Source organism: Gallinula chloropus (genome assembly GCF_964237585.1).
Source record: "Gallinula chloropus genome assembly, chromosome: 1".
Taxonomy (NCBI): Eukaryota; Metazoa; Chordata; class Aves; order Gruiformes; family Rallidae; genus Gallinula; species Gallinula chloropus.
Genome location: NC_140085.1, coordinates 7,127,829 through 7,148,649, shown reverse-complemented (window position 1 = coordinate 7,148,649; position 20,821 = coordinate 7,127,829). Strand labels below are relative to the sequence as shown.

Here is a 20,821-nt window from a genome sequence, read left to right as displayed (position 1 = left end):
AGAGTTTGGAGCGCAAGTGCTATGAGGAGCAGCTGAAGGCACTGGGGTTGTTTAGCTTGGAGAAGAGGAGGCTGAGAGGAGATGCCATTGCCTGAAAGGAGGTTGTAGTGAAGTGGGGGTTGCTCTTTTTTCCAAGTTAGAAGTGATAGGAAGAAAGGAAATTGCCTCAAGTTGTGCCAGGGGAGGTTTAGATTGGATCTTGGGAAAAATTTCTTCACCAAAAGGGTTGTCAAGCATTGGAACAGGCTCCTCTGGGAAGTGGTGGGATTGCCATCCCTGGAGGTGTTTGAAAGATGTGTTGGTGTGGTGCTTAGGGACATGGTTTAGTGGTGGGCTTGGTAGTGTTAGGTTTGCAATTGGACTTGATGATCTTAAAGGTCTTTTCTAACCTAAACGATCCTATAAAAAATGTTAAAAAGCAACAGAGACCTCTAATTGGCAACAAATTTATATGACAAGGTTGCAGAAAGAATACAGCTGACAAACCCATGTTAGGCTTTTACAGGGCCTTACCTTAAGTGTTGTTGTATTCTCATCATCTGACCACTGTTAAAAATAAGAACAAATCAAAGGTCACTGGTTTCCTGAAACATCCTTTATAATTTATGAGATCATCAGAAACCATACAGCTCCCTACAACATTGTGATCAAATCACTGCCCTGGACTTCTTGTACCACAACATCACCATCATCTAATTATTGCAGCTATAAATTAAGAAAAATACTGTACACTCAGAAGAAGACAGAATAGGCATATTCTATCGCATGGATAAAAAGACATATTTTAATTGTGATTTATATCACAAAATCAGACATTTCAGAATTGAACAGTCTACCCTGTCTAAAGCTTGTCTTTGGCTTAACCACCTCCTTAATTTCACTTTTTTTTTTCTACTCTCCTTTTTGTATGTGTTTTCACCTTGTGCCTACAACATTTTTCAATATTTTTCTTCTAGAATACCCTTCTGAACTATTACAGCCTCAGAAACTTCCATTGTTTCTTGAAATAACTAATTCCTCCTAATTTTTCCAGCTGTGAAACAGCATTAAATTCATTCCAACATCCTCCAACATTTCCTACTCATTATTACAAATGCAATTATCAATAAATAAAAAAGTGTTCTGTGAAAGAGCATAGAAATATTTGAAACCTTTCCTGATGTCATTATATAAATACTGATGTTTTTAAGTGATTATTATTTTTGTGCAGTACTCCCCTCACCTACATATTATGCAGAAAAGGTTACACATTCATACTTTTCGTAAGAAACTTGAACTTAAGTTGTATTTTATACTGACCTGTATTTCCTCTGCATCATCACTCCCCTCCTGAGCATGACTTGGGGGATCTTCTCTAAAACAAAAAAATCAGTAGGGGAAATATTAAGCACTAGAATTTGACTTGACCATATACATTACACTTCCACAGCATCTACCAGCTGTCAATCTCAAAATGTGTTTGTAAGAAGATTAAGCCTCAAAAATCCCTGGCAGAGAAAAGTCAGAGCAAGCCAGTACAGAAAACTGAAGACTAAACACCCTGGAATTAGACTTGGGCCTACCCAGAGCACTTTGCTTCTTTCAAATGAGCAGATCACTTTCTGTTCCGAAAACACCGTAAGTGAAGCTTTTTAATAACCTACTAATCATTCTTCTCCAACTTTACTGTACTGACAGAAGCACAAATTAAACAAGTTGAATATGCTTTGCCTTCATACTCCTTTTCCAAGTAAAAACGTATGAAACTTGAGAGTTTCAGATGTTAACCTGTGAATTTCTGGTTCTGAGAAGAGTCTTCACACTCCACACAGAGAAAAGTCAACTCCTCAACAAGCAAAGTCTCTGCAGTCCTTTAAAGAGTTTCCAAAGGGATTAAACTACCAACTCAGTTTTTGAGATCTAGAAGTCAGATACTAGTGCAGTGGTTTCTAAAAGGGATTTTAAATTGGAAACTTTTTTTAAAATGTAAATTTAAGTCAATTATACATTATTTCACTCAACACAACAGAAACTGTTTGTGTAACATAGCTGTAAAGTCAAATACTCAGTTTCAGCTTTTCTTAAGGTGGATTAAAAAATAAACACCTGCTGCTAAATGAACTGCACAATTCTGCCAGAAGCAGGTGACGATATTGCTCTTTACACAAAAAGGTTTAAAAAGCAACTTTTATTTTATGGATACCTTGTTAAAAAAAAAACACTACCACAAAAGAAAGACTTCTCATCTTTAAATGGTGTTTAAGTACCTTCAGTTTTATATAAATTGATTCCTGAGAAATTATACATAACTCCCTTATACTCACAGCCTAATTGGTTGCTCTGCAAGAGGCAAGTTACCAGCTAGGAAAGGATGGAGCATGGACTGATTTCTGAGTCTGATCATTAAGAAGATGCATGCATGCAATAATAATTTTACAAGGAAGCCATACAGTGAGCCTCTAAGCAGAAAACAAGGCCTGGTTCTTACCAACTGTATCATATCTATTCACTTCGCTTCTCTATCCAAAATCTTAGTGCAGGTATATATACAGGACATTCAGCCTTGTCATACATATGGATTTGATGTATGCAAATGATTATATAAATTCAATAATTTACTCAGATGTTATATATAGCTTAACTTATTGAGAATCAAACTTAGGTAATGTCACTTGGATAAGGCTGCTCATCAAGCCTTTGAACTGGAGCCAACTGCATCAGAGAGGGCTGTGCACTGACACCCAGACTGGGAGGCTCCACAAGGAAAGGAGAGAAACAGAAAATGACAGAACAGCCCCTGCTTGGTCTAGAATCACATGTATTAACAGGATTTTAGGATCTGCAACAAGCACCATCAAGGCAAGTTTTACTAACAGCAACAGTCAGCCCATTCACATGCTCATACAGAATGAGGTTTTCTGTAACTAGGCTGGTCAAATTTAAAACTCACTATAAACAATATACGCATGCAAAATAGCACTGTGAATATAAAATAGCACTGTGAATATAAAATAGCATTAATCCTTGAAGCAGGGAAGGGGGGGGAAACACCCTTTACCTTCCGGAAACCACAAGCGTTCCATCATCCAGCAAATATTCTTTCACATTCTCTGGCAGGGGGAGTATAACACTGGAATAAACATGAGATTTTCATATTACTTGTTGAAATAGTAACAGGAGTTTAATAAAAGTAATTTGTTTCTTAATAGAACATACAGTATATTTTATTCTCTAATACTACGGGGGATAAAAAAATTATCTTTCCTCCGCCTCATCCCTTCCCAAAAAGGGGCACCCATTTCCCCTCTGGGGAAATTTCAGATGCAGAGCACTCCTTCAAAGCTCTAAGAAATTAAAGAAAGAGTGCAGGTGGCCAGCAGGAAGGAGACAATGTGTTGCTCAAACTAAAGATATCCTTCTGAGGTCCAAACTAAAATATGCCTATACCACCCAAATATTAAAACAATGCAGAACTATCACAAAACTTTGCAAAACTATACGCGTGCTATAGACTAAAAACCATAAAAGGCTACTAAAAGCCTGGTATCAGCTCTTTTTGATCCGGCAGGGCCACTGTCTTGAGCTTGACTTTCCTGAGTTACTGGTAGTTCTCCAAACTGTCCTGCGACCGGCAGCAGCACCTCAGAAACCGCAGGCTTTGCTACAGCTTCCCGAAATACACAGAAACACCAAGTCAGCCGCTTGGTTTGGCTGTCTTCAGCCTCGAGTTTTTCTGAGCAGCCGAGCGGGCTCAGCAGCGATGCGGGAATCCTCTGGCGCTCAGCGCGGCGTCCCGCCGGTGGAGCTGGGATGTCTGGCCTGCCCCCGGGGCTGCTCCAAACACCCCTCTGGGTGTAGGGACGAGACCCCAGACCCTGGGACTCCAGACTGAACGAGGGTCCTCCACCCCCATCCCAGCTCTGCCCCACACAGGTCCCCTACACCTCACCCACGCCTGCCCCAACACGAGCCCCCCTCCAGCCCCACTCCAGCCCCTACCCCCTCCCCAGCCCGCTCTCCCCCGGCCGGCCTAGGCCCATAGCCAGCCCAGCCCCACACCGCCGGGGCCCGGCCACCCCCAGCCCCTCACCACCCCTCGCTCCCCTCACCTGCGGATAGTGACGGCCTTGAAGAGCGGGTACCACACGGAGAACTGGCAGTGCACCACCTGCTCCTTCTTCATTCTCCTCCACCCGGCCCGCTGCAGCCCGGCTCGGCTCGGCTCGCTTCGCTCCGCTTCTCCCGGAAGCTCCCCCTTCGCCCGGAACCTCCCCCGCAGCTCTCGGTGCTGCCCGGGCCGCCATCGGCGGCGCACACGGCGCTAGGCGGTCCCGCCTCGGAGGTGCGCAGAGTTCCCGCCTCACCTCGCCTCACCTCACCTCCGCTACCATCGCTACAGCGCTGCTCGCTGCCGGTCCTGCCCGGCCACCCCCGACCTCACCGCACCCGCCCGCCCGCCGTAGCGGCTCCCCGCAGCTGCCGGGCCGCTCTCTCGGCCTCGTACGTGTGTGGCCCCGAGCTGGGAGGGGTTCCAGGCGGTTAGCTTGAGAACACGGGTGGTCTTGGGTGTTTTTCCCACTTCGCAGACTTTGCTTTTTTGCTTTGCATGTGCTAGTGTCGGATTTTGGAAGGCTGAGTGAGCTGGGGCTGCTCAGCCTTGAGAAAAGAAGGCTGAGAGGGGATCTGATCAATGTTTATAAATATCTGAAGTGTGGGAGACAGAGGGAAATGGGCAGCCTCTTCTCAGTGGTCTGTGGGGACAGGACAAGGGGTGATGGCCTCAAGTTGGAGCACAGGAAGTTCTGCACCAATATGGGGAAGAACTTCTTCACAGTGAGGGTGACAGAGCCCTGGGACAGGCTGCCCAGGGGGGTGTGGAGTCTCCTTCTCTGGAGAGATTCAAGACCTGTCTGGATGCCAACCTGTGTGACCTGTCCTAAGGAACCTGCTTTGGCAGGGGGGTTGGACTTGATGATCTCTTGAGGTGCCTTCCAACCCCTACAATTCTGTGAAAAATTCTGTGAAGTTAAGTTAATTTCTGCAGAGGTCTATAATGGATCTTTATAATGACAGAGCTGCCTCCCTCTCCTCAAGCAGGGCTGTAGTTTGTTTTATTTTGCAGAGAGCCAAGTAACATACCTGAACAATGAGCGCTTTTTAAGTCCCATGGATCTGCTGTCATCTCTGTGCCTGTGTGTCCCCTCCGTGCAGGGCCAAGTCATTTCCATCTGAGACTTCTCTTACGTGCTTGTGTCTGCCATCCAAGGCTGTCCCCTAATCCCTGTCACACATAGTTGTCCAGAAGGTTGATAACAATATGGAGATGCTACTAACCCTCTTCTGCTTACCCAAGATAGTCTTTGTTGGCCATTCTGCAGAGCAAGGACCAGTTCTTTTTGCATATTTTATTTGATGCTGATTGTGTCATCCATGCTGCTAAATACCATGAGAAAAATGAAATGTTTTCCCCACTTTTTCCCCTCTCCCATCAACTTCTGCTAATTAACTGATTTTGTCACTAGAATCATATTGCTAAAATGCAAGTGCACTGACTGATGGCAACAAGTGTTAAGTGACTTAGGAGCTTTTAGGGATGTTTATCTTTAGCACAAGTATCTCAGTGTGCTGTTAAGTTGTGCATAAAGCCAGCCAGTGTCCCTTTTGCACATTCCTTATAAGAAACCCTGTTTTTTGTTTTATATTGTGCTTCCCTTAGGACATGGTTGCTAAGCTGTCTCATCTGTTTGCTGTCACCTGGGAAGTGTAGTTTGGATCACAGAATACCTCCTGAAAAGTAATTTAGCAAAGCTAATTGACTTGGATAGGTTAAATGTAAAGCTCTGGTAGCTTGGCTACTCTCTAAGCTGATTCACAGGCCTCAAATGGTTTAAGGTTGTAATTCCTGGGAAAGATAATTTGGAAATGGTTGGATGTTGCCTTGAAATGAAGCCACTCGAGCAGGGAATAAGCGGTGGGGATAAAGTTACACCTTTTATAAATGGTATGCCGTTTCAGGTTGGAGTTTGACCCCCACATGAAATAAAGGGAACAAGTGGCATGGTTTGCCAGCAGTAGCCTGTAACACTAGCCATGAAGTTCATCAGAGAAGGGAGAAGCAGCCCAAACATTTTTTTCCCCATAACTTACAGTTTTAAGTGCTGTTGGTTTGCCCTAAGAAGGCTGATAAATGTGGAGACTTTGATACATTCTTCAAATTGCGCTGATAACTATTAAAAATGTGTATTTGTAGAGTTCATGTAATTGTATGTCAGGTTCACAGGCTGCTCTGTGAGCTGCATCACATTTTGAACTCAAAATGATGCAGTGGTCATGGCACGAGATGGAAGAGCCCTCCTGGCTGAGGGCTGCTAGACTGGGTCTTCTGAAACCTAAAACAGGGCTTCAGACACCTAACTTTGTAGTGGTTACATTTTAATTCTCAGTCACAGCTAATTTTGTTGATGAACAAAAGGTGTTGCCACCCTTGAGAGTATACTGTGAGCTACCAGAATTGCAGCCTTCATTTAACCAAATAGTATTTCAGTTTTTTAACAGCAGAAATTCTCACTTCTATGCAGTCAGCTCAGTATTGGGAAAAATTACTTTTTGGTAGAGCTAGTCAAAATGTCCCTTATACATAGAGTTACTGCACCCACTTGTGGAGGAGACCAAAATTACAGAAGCTGAGATAGATGAGTCTCTTGTTGTCGCTTGTTTTAGTGATAATTCAAACCACTGAGGCTGTGTAATTTTTTGTTTTTTCAAGTCACTAGCCATCCTTGAATCCCTCTGCTTCAGGAGAGAGCAAGCTGTGCTGAGAAGAGTTTCTGCCACGAGATGAGGTTCTAGTTTGCATTTGTAACTGGTGTAGGTAAGTACTGACACTACACACTGTTACTAGAGCTACTTGTGGGATTTCAGGTACAATTGTGGTAATCTGCATTTGAGAGAGGTACACTGATAGTTCCAGGTTTATGTAGGATTAGTATGATCAATGGAATGGGATTTCCTGTGAGGGAAATCTAAAAGATGCTTACTCGGCCTAATCAATAAAGTGTTTCATGGTTCATTATCTACTCTCTTGATATGTTTATACTGTCAATCAAAAAGGCTGTAATTTTTTCCAAATGTAGGAGGTGGATTCGTTGTAGCTATTTTGTATTTTCAGAGCTGGATACTTTGGGTATCACACAGAGCATCCTTTGACTCTTTTTCCTCTGGATGACTGGGAACCTGTTGTAACTGCTATGCCAAGCTACTCTTCTTGTGCATAAGTTTGGTGGAAAGCTTGACCTTGTATTTTAGAGTTGCAGCATGATACTGTGGCCACTGTCCAGGCACAGCTCTTAAATCCTAGGTGAAGAGAGTTTGACACATTGCTGTCTCAAGAGCAAATGGGTAACAGCTAACATGGGATAAAAATTGGAAGATAAGTAAATGAGGTCCTAGAACAGTTTTTCATCCAATAGTAATAAGGTAGATAGGAAACTTATGAACCCTCATTGCCTTAAGAAAGGATTATAGAACACATTTGGGAAAGAACAGGATTGGATTTAATAAGTCAGGTTCTTTTTCAGGATTTATGTTATATAAAACCAGTTTGAACGATTGACCACTATGACCTTTTCATCCAACAAGACTTGAGAAAGAGCCTGTCCTGTGTACCTACTGAGGAGACAGATTTATGTGTGTTAGTTTTAATCCTGCTGATAAGCAGAAATATTTTGTGCTACCTATTCCTCTTAATTACTGTATGGAATTAAATGCAAATCTTGCATGTAAGGAAGCTGATGTTGCTGCACGCTCCTAAACATTTCACAGAGGTGCAGTAGATGTTACCCTTTCATGGATAAAGATTAACTAAAAACCAGAATTTAACTCTATCCTGACCAAAACCAGGACAAGTGCTAAACCTGGGTATGACACAGGCAGTGATCACTCCCTTTGCTAGAAACACCACAGAGCCTTGTGAAAACCTTGTTGAAGTCAACTGTGGAAAGTTTAGGGTTAATGTAAAGATGATAGAGGTCTTAAGGATTGCCTCATCGCTCTTGGCATTTAAGCTGGTTTCCTCCTTTGCACTGTCTTTATACTTAGGATTCATGCTGATTTCCAGGACTTTGGTATTACAACATAATATCAGAGATGAGCTTCCTTGGAATTAGATTCTTTGCTGAAAATGACCCATAGCTCCACAGTGAGACAGGGAACAGTGAGTTTCTAACACATCATATTTTCCTGCTGCCTGGTGTGCCTTTCAGCTAGAAATGGATTGAGAGAGTGAGAGGGCAATCTTACCCTCCTAGGGAGCGTTAGGATATGGGCTGAGGCATTGACCTGCTGGTGCAGAGCCTTGCTTTGGGAGTATATTCAGGTGCCATATGCACAGCATTAGCCACATCATTGCCAGTAAGAGAGGCTGACGTGCTTTCGTCACGCTAACTCCACGTGCCACCTAGACTTGCAACAGATGGGTGGCTTTTTGACCTTGTTTTTGGGGGAAGGATTTATTTGCATTTATTTGTGATGTGTGTAAGGTGGAGGTGGGTTCTAGTTCTGAATTTCTATTTCTCACTTACAGACACTTTTTACCCCTGAAGTCCTCTTGGTATAAGATTTTTGTTCACTTTCACAGCAGAGTGTGTATTCCTGTGGTGGTAATGCTGTGTTGACAGAACACTTCACCTACATCAGAATGAAAGAGTTTTACTAAAGTGGATCAATTTTTTCTCTATGTGTCTATGACCTTTGAATAGTTAGTTAAGGAGGGTATCATCAGCCAGCATAGCTACTCAGTGGTTGATAGGAGTGTTACAGCTATGCAGGTCAGGGATTTGACCTAAACTTCCACTTCTTTGAATTATTTGCCTCTGAAACCATCAGGTGGAGATGAAAATGTGAATTGCACTTGCCATTGCATGTCCCTAACTTTCTCCAGCAAGATTTATTTGTTAATTTAGAATGCAGAAATGAACCTTTTAACTTTACTCTGAAAGCAAATATTGACTTTGTTTCATAGTAATCTGGACTTTGCACAGGAGGGGAAAAGCCTGACATTCTTGAAAATGGCAGCTGAGACATCCACAGAAGTTCCAAAAACTGCTAGACAATTCGTCCTTAAAGAAGAGGTATGAAGTGCTTGGGTTCAACACATGTTTTGTTGTTAAGTAATAATTGTTTGGGACTGATGGGAATGTTTGTGAGTGCAAAAGTGTAAGTGTAATAGTAAGCAGTGCTATGGATGCTCTCTGTTTGCAGAATCTATTCAATGGCCAAAACCACTTGGTATTTCTTTTTGAAATAATCATACAAATTATCAGTGGGAAGAGAGAAATCTACAGTGTTGCATTATTTTAAGTGTTGCCTTCATTTTTTTCCAGATATTTTTTTTCCTTTGGATTTTGCAGCTTTTCCTTGTATTGTCTGTTCAGGCTGTTTTGAGTGTTCAGAATACCGGATACCTCTGTGAGACTGCAGATCGGTGGGTCGTGAAACTCAGCCTTGTTTTCTGTGCCTTTAGGATGAACCATTGAGAGGTGCCTTAACATTTGGGATGATGCTTTCTGAAAGGGCTTTTATGTAGATAATTGCTGTAGTAAAGACATGAGTAAGGAAGTAGTAAGATTTTAAAATTTTTATTTCAAAAACTTTGTGCCCACTTCTTCACAAAATCAGAAGATACCAGGGCCCGAGGAAGGAGTTTGGAGGTACTTCTGGGTGCTTATTAGCACTCTCACCCTAATTTAAACTGCCTATATTTGTTTCTGTTCTCTTAAGTGAACTCATAAAGTTAATCTTTGGTGTTAAAGGCAGGTTTGCCACAGCGACATGCTGTCATTACCACAGGAATGTAGTTTCTTTTATCCAGCGATCCTTCCTTGGAATTAATGTGGTGGTGAAATTTCTTCAGGTTTCAAGGTACAAAACTTTCAGCAAAGAAGTCCCATGGTATATTTAAGGCTTTTCCCCTTGTGTGGTTTTTAAATATGAATTATTTCTCAAAGCATAAAGGGTTTATTTTTTGTAAGCTTTTTGGGTTTTCTGTTAAGACCTGTGTTTTTGCAGGTAACATTTTCATTTTATCTTTTTTTATAATGAGGCCTCTTCTTTTCCCTTGGAACATTGTACTCATGATCTTTACACATTTTAAGCCATTTAACTTTTTCAGTCATGTTCTGGGATTAACACAGGAGAGTGTTGCTGTGCCTCTGCCAGCAGCCCTTCTGGTTGGAAGCAGTTCTGTTAACTCTTCAGTAACTTTGTGGTCTGAGGTCGAAATATCTCCCTTTACAAAAGTAGCAGCAGGGCTTATTTCCTTCTTCCTGTTTCTGGGAACCCACAGTTAGGCTGTTGTAAGCCAATGCAGATGTTGTTTGCTCATCAAAGTAATAGATAAAGGAATAAAAATAAATCATTCTTAAACTGAGTATGTTAAGTGCAACACATCCTGCTAAGTGTCCTTAGGCCCGAGGTTGGGGATTTAGCAAAGCAGAAGTTAGGCTCAAGTTAGGGTCTCAATTGTATGCCCAGTGAGGCAGATGACAATAAAATTCTCTTTGCCTTCAAGGGAAGCCTGGCAGCTTCCAGTTTTCCCACCCTGTAGGCTGTTAGAGCAAGGGTTTCACCTAACTTCAGAGGACTGTGGAACACTTCCACTGGAAATATTTATGCTACATATCCTATAGTACTTTGTAATCATTGCTCTGTTGCTACAGCCAAAAGCTGTACTTAAGAAAACTTGATTAAAACCAGGTTTGACATTGTTTTGTCCACATAAAACCTACTTCTTTTTTTTTTCCTTTTTCTCTTCCTTCTTTTTGGAGCTTGGATAGGTCTGATTCCTTACGGACTGGGGATTTGTTTTTCCTCCAGGATTGCTGGGGACAGTGATGTGGTTCCAATTTCAGCCATTTCCCCCTTCCACTTAGCAAGCAATAACTTGGTGACGGGGTAGTGATCTGCTGGAGCTGTTGAATGCTGCAGTGATATGGGACCACGACCAATAATCTAGTCCTTTGTGTTCTCAGTAGTGTTAAAAAGACTTAATAGTACAAAATATTCAACTGTGTTTACTTAATATACATATTCCTCTCCTTGGACATCCAGTGGAACACGATTTGCATGGAATCATAGAATTACTGAATGGGTTAGTTTGGAAGGGACCTTTAAATTCCATCTGGTCCAAGCCCCTGCAGCAAGCAGGGACATCTTCACTAGATCAGGTTGCTCAGAGCCCCATATCTTGAATATCTCCAGGGATGGAGCCTCCTCCACCTCTCTGGACAACCTGTTCCAGTGATTCAACACCCTCATATTGAAGAACTTTTTCCTATTTTCATCTTTCTCTCTTTTGGATCTTCCTGTACTGTAGGTCTGCAGTGATTTAGGAGTGAATACAAAGCTATTTAAAATATACCTGAATGCTTCCAGATGGAATTACTTGTACCTGTAATGAGCACAATATACTTCATCTTCTCCTTTCCTGCTGTTGTTGTGACCACAAAGCCATTAGAAAGCCCTTTTGAGAACACATTGCTCTCCTTTCCCAATTCCTGTTACGTGGCAGTATTATACTTTCCAAAATAGGTGCCAGAACTCCTGCATGTAAAATACATGTAGCTGCGTTTACAACCATAGGAGCACTATTGTTTTTTCAAAATAATTGTTCTGAAGAACACATTCTAAGACTTAGGGGAGTTCATCCAACTCAGTTAAAATGTACTGGATGCCTGAATCACTCCTGATTTGCCTTGCCTCTGGCAGACACTGTATTGTGCTTCTGTTACTCTAGTTACAGCTGCATCACCTACTACAATTCATTTTTCTATATTCTTTTTTTTACTTGGTAAATCTCTCACTTTTAAGTTCAAGATCTACATGGCCACACAGGCCCTATTTGCTCTTTGTCCTGCACTGGAGGGGTATGGTGTGCCAGCAACCTCTCAGACTTCATCCTTTGCCACAGTTTCACATTGTGGGGTTTTTTTCCCAGATCCCCTTCCCCTTGCTTGTGCTTGCTGTCAGCAGTGTGTTCCATTAGAAAATAGGAAGTGATTTGTTCATCTTACTGATTACTTCTGATGTTTTAGGGTTTTTTATTTTACAGAATTCTGGAGACAAGCTTCTTGTCTGTATATGCCTTTAGCAAAGCTTGAAATACAAGTTACAGTCAAAGTAGCAAACTGCTGGGCTAATACTTGGGGCTTTTTCTCCTTTAAAGGCATTACATAAAATAGGAGGAAATATCACAGGGCAAATAAGCTCATTTAGCTCAGAAAAGACATTTTGTAACACTGTTAATGCCAAGCACTCAATGAGCAGCTCTCAGAAACCCTAAAAGGGCAGGTATGTGTCACTGTTTGCAGCAGTCACACAAGGCCACTGTCTGAGATCACAGTGAGGGAAGTTTCAACACCATTTAGTTTTCAGTCTTGCACGCTCAGCTGTTAGCCTGTGCCCTCTGGTAAGCACAGTCGTGATCGCCAGCACAGCTGAAGTCTGTGCAGACCAGTGACCCTTTTCTCTTTCTCACCTGAAATGTGACCTTTGCAAAATCCTTCTAAAAAGATGAGGACTTTCCAGAACAGAAAATGCCACTGATTTAGTTGAAACTTGGTTATAAAAGTCACGTTAAGGAAAGTTGCTGGGCTTATTTTCTAATCCTGTTCAAGAACTTAGAGTAAATGTGTTGGTGGTTGGCTGTTTTTTTTCCTGTAATAGCTACAGGAATGTTGTTGCAAGTTCCTGCATGTGTTCTGGTGCTGAGATTTCGTTTGCAAAAGAATTCAAAAACAGTCGTGTTGTTTCTCCCCTTCGCCTCCAGATATCTTTGGGATTAATTTTATCATGTGCTTAACAAAGAATTATTTATTTTAGGTAATTGTAGAAAGAAAATGGTTGAAGCTTGAAGAAACAACTTACACTGATCCCTTTGGGAAAACCAGGTAATTGCCTCTGGCATTTCAGATTCCTGTGATGTTCCCAATTGTACGGACTAGCCCTGTGCTAGAGAACATGAGTATTACAGGCCTGTTACACAACACAAGAGGAGATCTATTCATTGTGCAATTTCTTTATAGTTTGAATCATTCAGAGAAGAAAACCCACCTTACTCTAGCAGATGTGCTAGCATGTGAGATCAGATTTGGCACCTAACGTCCTTTTGGGCATGTTGGATCCTGCCTTAACTTGCAATTTCTGTTCCTTCTAAGGATGCCATGCAGAAACAAGGTCTAGCTATGCAGCTAGACTTTGATGATCAGAGTCTGTCCTGTGGCTTTTCTGGTCCTTCATTAAGGGCTCCTTTTTCCCTGCTTGCCCTGTTTTTGACTATGATAATGTGCTTCCTAGTAGTGGGTATGGTGCTGTGTCTGGGATCTAGGATGGGAGTAACATTGGTAACACACTGATGTTTAGTTGTTGCCAAGCAGTGCTTAGACTAAGTCATGGACTTCCCAGTGAAAATGCTGAGGGTACACAAGAAACTGGAAGGGGAACAGCCAGGACAGGTGACCCAAACTGGCCAAAAGAATGTTCTGTACCATATGATGTCAAGCACAGCATATACACCGTGGGGCATTGGCCAGGGGGACAGTGATGGCTGCTCGGGGACTGGCTGAGCATCAGTCAGTGGGTGATGAGCAATTTTTTCTCATTTGCATCACTTGTTTTTCTTGGATTTTTTTCTTTTTCTGTTATTTTCCTTGTCATTACATTATTATTGTTGTTGGTATTATTGTTATTATGGATCTTGCATACTATTAACAAGTTACTGGCCTCTTGGATGTTACCATGCCTATCCAGTTCTTGTCTATGCTCTAGTGTTGCCGTGTTTATCTAGATGTGACAACATGGCTTTACTTCCCTCCTCATAATCTATTAGATTCTGTACTGATTGCTTTCTTTAGTGCCTCCCTCTTCATCAGCAACATGTCCTTTAAAAATAGCAGTGATGGGAGCTGTTGTGAAAGGATTTTTACTGCTGGTAGATTTTTGGTTTTTACTCATCCCATTGCTTATTTTGAGAGAGAAGCTTTGGTCTTCCTCACTCATGTGCCTCTCGTGTGCTCCAGTTACTGAGCTGAGAGTTCCCAGTAGCTTACACTGTAAACCTTATGCAAAAGCAAGAGAAAAGAGAAGGCACAGGGTCTGGTTATAAAACTGTCTGCTGAAACTGGACATGTTTTATATATGGATTGCTCTATTTTGCACTTGGGGATAAAATTTATATTGTTCCTTTTAATGTATTAATTTGTTCTTTTCTCTGTGTTGAACAGGACTTGGGAAACTGTAAAGCGTACTGGGAACAGAAAGGGTGTTACAGCTGATGGTAAGTGACTTTAGTTTGTTTGCATTTTTTCATGTGAAGTTCTTCTGATAAACTCACAGTGCAGATTTAGAGCCAATCTCTTTTGGAATGAGTGAGGATGTGAACAAGTTGCTAAGCAGAGCTTGCTGTATCCCTGAGCAAGCCTGTGCTAATGAGGTGCTAACTTTGGTGCTGAAGGATCAGAACCTGGCTGTAAGAGGGTTTTCCCAAGGTCACTGTACTGACTTTAGAACAATGAAGCAGTTTCAAAGACAGATGGATGGATGCCCTAATACAGAGTAGCTCACAGACTGGTGAATTGGGTCTGCTGTCAGGGCAGGGATAGAGTTCTCTTTAGGCAGAAGTAGGATGTGATTTAGCCATAAAGGGAGTGGGGGAGGGTTTCCATACAATGCCTCTGCAGGCAGGACAGCCCTTCTCTAGATACTGTTGGGTTGAGGCTCTGTCTTGCCTGGTACACATGCCTCCTGTTTGCTGGGGTACTTCAAAGATCCCATTTTGAGCTTTTATCTCTCACCACACGTGGTATAAGGAGCTTAAATTGGTTCAGCGCTCTGGAAGAGGCATCTCCATGTTCAGTGCTCAGAGTAACAGTACTTGGGGTCCTTTCCATATCTAGCACCAAGTACGTTCTGCCACACTCAGACACTGTGTCCTTGTGCCTCCTGTTGTTCGTAGGTGTAGCAGTGATAGCGGTACTACAGAGAACTCTCCACTACGACTGCATTGTCCTAGTGAAACAGTTCCGGCCTCCAATTAACAGCTATTGCTTGGAATTCCCTGCAGGTAAGTAACTGAAATGTTGACTCACATAAAAAAGCTGACAGCTCAGCATTTTTACCTGTGCTTGGTGTGTCAGTCTGAATGAAGTTGCTCCAATCACAAAACTCTGGAGGTCTCTGCAGCTCAGTGTCTTACTCAAACGTGGCATGATAAGCAAGAAGACAAACACAGTTCCTTTTAGCAGACTGGAGGCATTTTGCACAGTAGCCTGGTAGTTGAATACTGTGTTTCTCTCCATTCTTCCATTCTGTAAGAGCCAAAGCATTTGGCTTCTTTCCCTCGTGTGAATATTCATGCTGCCTTCTGGGCAGGTAGCACGCTGCTGCACGTAATTGGTTGAAGACATGGGCAGCAGCATGGTGACACCTGGAATGGGAACCCTTCATAGAACCATAGGGGTTGGAAGGGACCTCAAGAGATCATCGGGTCCAAACCCCCTGCCAAAGCAGCTCCCCAGCTCATATTGCACAGGGAGGCATCCAGACTGGTCTTGAATGTCTCCAGAGAAAGAGACTCCACACCCCCCTGGACAGCCTGTTCCAGGGCTCTGTCAACCCTTCCCAACGCCTCGGTTTATCCCTCTGTAAAAATAGGGCAGTGAGGACATTTCACCTCTTCCATAAAACCAGCTCTCAGGATGGGTGTTGTGGTTAAGTGCCAAATTTTGACATGTGGTGTTTGTCTCACAGGCCTCATTGAGGAAAATGAGACTGCAGAAAGCGCTGCTTTGAGAGAGCTGGAAGAAGAAACTGGCTACAAGGGGGAAGTCGTTGAATGTACTCCAGGTCTTTGCTGCTATTTTGTTTTCTCCTTCTTTCCCACCCAAAACTAGTTCTGTGTCTTATGGATACAAAATGCTCTAAACCAAAGGAAAAATCTATGCAGGAAGAGTAGCCATGGCTTGTACCAAGGAGACTTTGGTCCCTGGTCACTGAATTTCTGTTAAACATACAGGACTAAAGTAACAGTTTGATGTCTATAGGGGAAAAGTTTGCTGTTAATTAATATCCTTTATGCAAAGCCCAATTATTCAAGCTGCAATTTGGCATTTTAGTGTAGAAGTCTAAACTGCTGGACTTAATGTGAACAACTTCCATGAAATTAGGTAGAAAAAGTAGCTGCATGATGCAGCCTGAGTGGAAGTCAGCTGAGGAGAGGTTACAGTACTCAGGTTCTCCAACTGGAAAGAAGGAAAAATAACTGGAGTAAATCCAAAGATCCTCTGGAATGTGATCATTGCCAATCCAATGCTTCTTACATAAAACAAAGTGGACGGTTATAAATAAAACCTGAGAAGGCAGGTAGAGAGGTGAGGCAACTTACATGTAATTTCAGTTAAATGTCATTACAATTAAGACTTGGCTGTTGATTATCAGGTACAACTGTGTGCTGGGGACTGAGAGATGGAGACAGGTGATGGCAAAATTAGAATTTATTAGGTTGAGGAGATGTCTTAAGGGATTTATAGTTTACAGTTTAATCTTTGGTCTGTGGCATGAGAAGTAAACCTAGCTGCTGAGGGCAGGTTTTACAAGGAATCTGTAAAGGAGCTGAGAGTTACAGAAACGTTACTTCAAAGAACATGAGAAAACAAACTTTTCACAACTCTTTCGTCACGAACATATGCCAGATAGAAGCTCTCCTGCTGATACTGATGGGATCATTTTCTGTGAAAGCTTCTGTTAAGTGTCAAGCTGCCTGACTCCTGCTTTTGCAAAAGTAACCTCAGTGTGTGCTTGTTGGCAGCTCTCTGCTTGGACCCGGGTTTGTCAAACAGCACGACACACATCGTGAGCGTCACCATTAATGGCGATGAAGCTGCGAATACAAGACCTAAGCAGAAACTTGGTGAGTTTTGTACCATTTCTTCATAAATTCTCAAAACAGTGGCTTTAAAAGAGCTGTCCCTACCACTGCATCTCTTCTGTCCCAGCTGATTTAGGTGCTGTACGTCCTTTAAACCATATCCTGCAGTCTAGATAGGCAGTCGTGTTCCTCTTTAGTAAAGTCACTGGGAACACTTAGATGTTGAGTGTCGGCACCCCTGGAATAGACATTCAGGTTCAGTGAGGGCCGTTAGCATTTGTGAACCTAGATGTTCTTCATAGTTGTGGCTTGACCTTGGAAGGAACTACGGTGTCAGTCAGCTGTCAGAACACCTTTTAGTTGTAAACTCGAGCGTGTTTCAAAGTCTCCAACTGGCTCCTTTCTTTTTTCTTGCAGATGATGGAGGTACGTTACGTAGCTGTGACAGTAAGGTCATGTGTGATCTTCTTACAGGAAGTTTTACTTAAAAAACGTCAGTTAAAACTGGGTTTTATTTGGACTTGGTTGAGATTGGCTTTGGCCTAGACATGAAAATTCCTGTGGGCCATTAGCACGTTGGTTATCTTCACATATTGCACCTACAGCACCAGAATCTGAGGAAATCCAAAGTACTGAACACACAAGGGCTGTAGATCAAGAGCCAAAACCAATTAATTCAGACACACCTCTATTGGTCTAAGGCAACCGAAATCCCTCAGGATCAAAGCTTTTGTACTATTTAGGTCTTCAGTTGCATCTACAGTCTGTTACGGTACCAGTATAAGCCAGATGAGAGTCCACTTCAACAGTGTTTTCCACTCTCAGAAGGGAAAAGGTCTCCTGTTAGGATTCTTGTCCTCCGTAGCTGTCAGCTACACTTTTTCCCAGCTCTTCCCTGTTTCTTTCTTCCAAACCTGGTTTTTAATGACCCCAGTGACTGCCTTCCCCTTTTAATCATCACTTCTGTGATATGTGAAGGCTCACAGCTTTTGAATGGTGATGAGCATTAAGCCAGTGTCCCCCCCTTCTTCCAAGCTGTAAGAAACGGGTTCCTCTACTGTTCACTAAGTCAAAGCTGTATAAAATTGTTTTCTTCTCTCCTAGAATATGTGGAAGTTATTTCCCTTCCAAAGAATGACTTACTGCAAAGAATTGATGGTAAGAGCTTTCTGACACATCCAGTGCTCCAATAACCCCTTAGATTCTCTTCTCACAGCTCCTTGTGGCATTTCTCATCCTAGAATACTGTTCCTTACAGAGCCTGAGACACTTGGCCAGGTAACAGAGCTAGTGATAGCATTAGGGGATAGCCTAATTCCCTCTCTACTCTGCCCTTGTGGGGCCCCAGCTGGAGTCCTGTGTCCAGATCAGGGCCCCCCAACACAAGAAAGATGTGGAACTGTTGGAGAGGGTTCAGAGGAGGCCATGAGGATGCTCAGAGGGCTGGAGCATCTCCCCTACGAAGAGAGGCTGGGGGAGCTGGGCTTGTTCAGCCTGGAGAAGAGAAGGCTGCAGGGGGACCTCATTGCAGCCTTCCAGTCCCTGAAGGGAGCAGAGGAACAGGAGGGGAATCAACTTTTTAAAAGGGCAGACAATGGCAGGACAAGGGGGAATGGATCGAAGCTGAAGGAGGGAAGGGTTAGAATAGATATCAGGGGGAAGTTCTTTACAGAGAGAGTGGTGAGGTGCTGGAACAGGCTGCCCAGAGAGGTGGTGGATGCCCCCTCCCTGGGTGTGTTCAAGGCCAGGTTGGATGGGGCCCTGGGCAACCTTGTGTAGCTCCAGGCCTGGAGGTTGGGTGTCCCTGCCTGTGGCAGGGGGTTGGAGCTCTGTGATCCTTGGGATCCCTCCCAACCCAGACCGTTCTATGATTCTATAATAGCCCTGAGAATTTCTGCCTGGAATGCTGCACAGTAAAAGGACTTGGATTTCTGTGCAGGAGAAATTCTAACATCATCTAAACATTCTATTTTATTACTCTTTCCAGAACTAGTGGCAGAAGAACGCATTGCTGTGGATGCCAGGGTTTACACGTACGCGCTGGCCCTGAAGCGGGCAGCAGAAAAACCGCTCCAGGTTCCTTTCATGAAGTTCTGAAACGAGCTGCTGAGAAACGTAACTGAGAACTACCCGGTTCCCGTGCCTTGGGAGTGCAACTCTTCTTGTAGTAAAGGTCCTTTTCTTTACTTGTAGAGCAAAATAAAGTGTTTGTAGGGATGATTCTGACCTTTTTCATCTGGAATTATGTAGCTGACAAAGAGCATTCCTTCTAACTGCTCTGTAGATCAAGCCTTGACAGAATAATCACAATAAAAATGCTGTTTAATTTTCAGACCGGCTCCTCTCTCCCTCAGTTCATCGTCACACTTACGTGTCAGTGTCAGGAGGATGTTTCAGTCATTGTAGCTGGTGGTGTAACACCAGCTGGGCAGGAAGAGGGCACTTCTTCTCTCTGGCCCACAAGCAACAGCGTTTACACCACTTCAGGCCATTCTCTGGAGTAGGCGCAGCGCCAGCTGCACAGCACATGGTGTGTGTGCCCCAGCTGCAGCAGAACAGCAGCCAGTGGTGCAAACCAGAACGGTGCAGGACCCAGCCAGGGGACTGGTTGAAGTGTGTGGGCCATGCTTCCATACCCAAGAGCTACCAGGGCTGGTACTGGGGCCCATCCTCTTCAGTATCTTTATTGATGATTTGGAGGAGGGAATTGAGTGCTCCCTCAGTAAGTTTGCACACAGCACCAAGCTGGGAGGAAGTGGCGATCTGCCAGAGGGTAGGAAGGCTCTGGACAGGTTGGATCAATGGGCAGAGGCCAAGGGGATGAAGTTCAACATGGTGAAGTGCTGGGTCCTGCACTTTGGTCATAACAACCCCAGGCAAGGTGACAGGCTTGGGGCAGGGTGGCTGGAGTGCTGCACAGAGGAAAAGGACCTGGGGGTGTTGGTTGACACTCACCTGAACATGAGCCAGCAGTGTGCCTGGGTGGCCAAGAACACCAATGGCATCCTGGCCTGTATCAGGAATGGTGTGACCAGCAGGACCAGGGATGTGATCATCCCTTGTACTCAGCTCTGATGAGCCTGCACCTCAAACACTGTGTTCAGTTTTGGGCCCCTCACTGCCAGAAAGACAGCGAGGCTCTGGAGCGTGTCCAGAGAAGGACGACAAAGCTGGTGAAAGGGCTGGAGCACAAGAGTCTGATGAGGAGCAGCTGAGGGAACTGTGACCATTCAGTCTGGAGAAGGCTCAGGGGAGACCTTCTTGCTCTCTACAACTACAAAGGAGGCTGTGGTGAGCAGGGGGTCAGCCCTGTTCTCACAGATAACTAGCGATAGGACAAGAGGGAATGGCTGCAAGTTGCACCAGGGGAGGTTCAGGTTAGAAATTAGGAGAAATTTGGTCCCAGAAAGAGTGGTTGGGCATTGGAATGGGTTGCACAGGCAGGTGGTAGAGTCACCACCCATTGGGGTGTTAAAGGAAAGGTTGGATGAAGCACTCAGGGACATGGTTTTCTGCATAATATAGGTGGCAGGGGGATGGTTGGACTAGATCTTGGAGGTCTTTTCCAACCTGAATGATTCTATAGCGCATCCTCACAGGTCTCCCTCTCCTAGGGCATGTTCCTGTACCCTGGCTGCACCTTCATTCAGGCAAAGCTTTTGCCCAACCAACCTGCAGCATGTCTGTGAACAGGCAACTGCTTCTACTTACAACAACCATCACTGCTTAACAGTTTGGTCCAGGGAGGGGATTGTCCCACTCTGCACTGCGCTGGTACAGCCTCACCTCAAGTACCAGGTGCAGTTTTGGGTGCCACAGACCAAGAGAGACACAAAACTCCTGGAGAGTGTGCAGAGGAGGGCAATGAGGATGGGGAAGGGTCTGGAGGGGATGTCTTATGAGGAGAGGCTGAAGTCCCTGGGT

At 43.7% G+C, this 20,821-nt stretch overlaps 2 protein-coding genes across 2 annotated transcripts in view; one reads left to right on the top strand and one right to left on the bottom strand.

Moving 5' to 3' along the window:
- CDC123 (cell division cycle 123) overlaps window positions 1–4,162 on the bottom strand; it is a gene marked incomplete at its 5' end in the record, with an annotated part of 35,768 nt that extends 31,606 nt beyond the window's left edge. The window contains 4 exons of the mRNA XM_084267619.1: window positions 514–546; window positions 1,300–1,354; window positions 3,038–3,109; window positions 4,089–4,162. Coding sequence (XP_084123745.1) covers window positions 514–546; window positions 1,300–1,354; window positions 3,038–3,109; window positions 4,089–4,162 — 234 coding nt within the window. The remainder of the gene's footprint in view (window positions 1–513; window positions 547–1,299; window positions 1,355–3,037; window positions 3,110–4,088) is intronic.
- Window positions 4,163–4,370: 208 nt separating this feature from the next.
- NUDT5 (nudix hydrolase 5) lies at window positions 4,371–19,229 on the top strand. Its single transcript, XM_084279333.1, has 10 exons — window positions 4,371–4,479; window positions 6,746–6,850; window positions 8,999–9,107; window positions 12,856–12,923; window positions 14,256–14,308; window positions 14,987–15,094; window positions 15,781–15,876; window positions 16,838–16,939; window positions 18,002–18,055; window positions 18,885–19,229. The coding sequence occupies exons 3-10, from the start codon at window positions 9,045–9,047 to the stop codon at window positions 18,992–18,994; spliced, it is 654 nt and encodes a 217-aa protein (XP_084135459.1). The 5' UTR covers window positions 4,371–4,479; window positions 6,746–6,850; window positions 8,999–9,044; the 3' UTR covers window positions 18,995–19,229.
- Window positions 19,230–20,821: the final 1,592 nt, after the last annotated feature.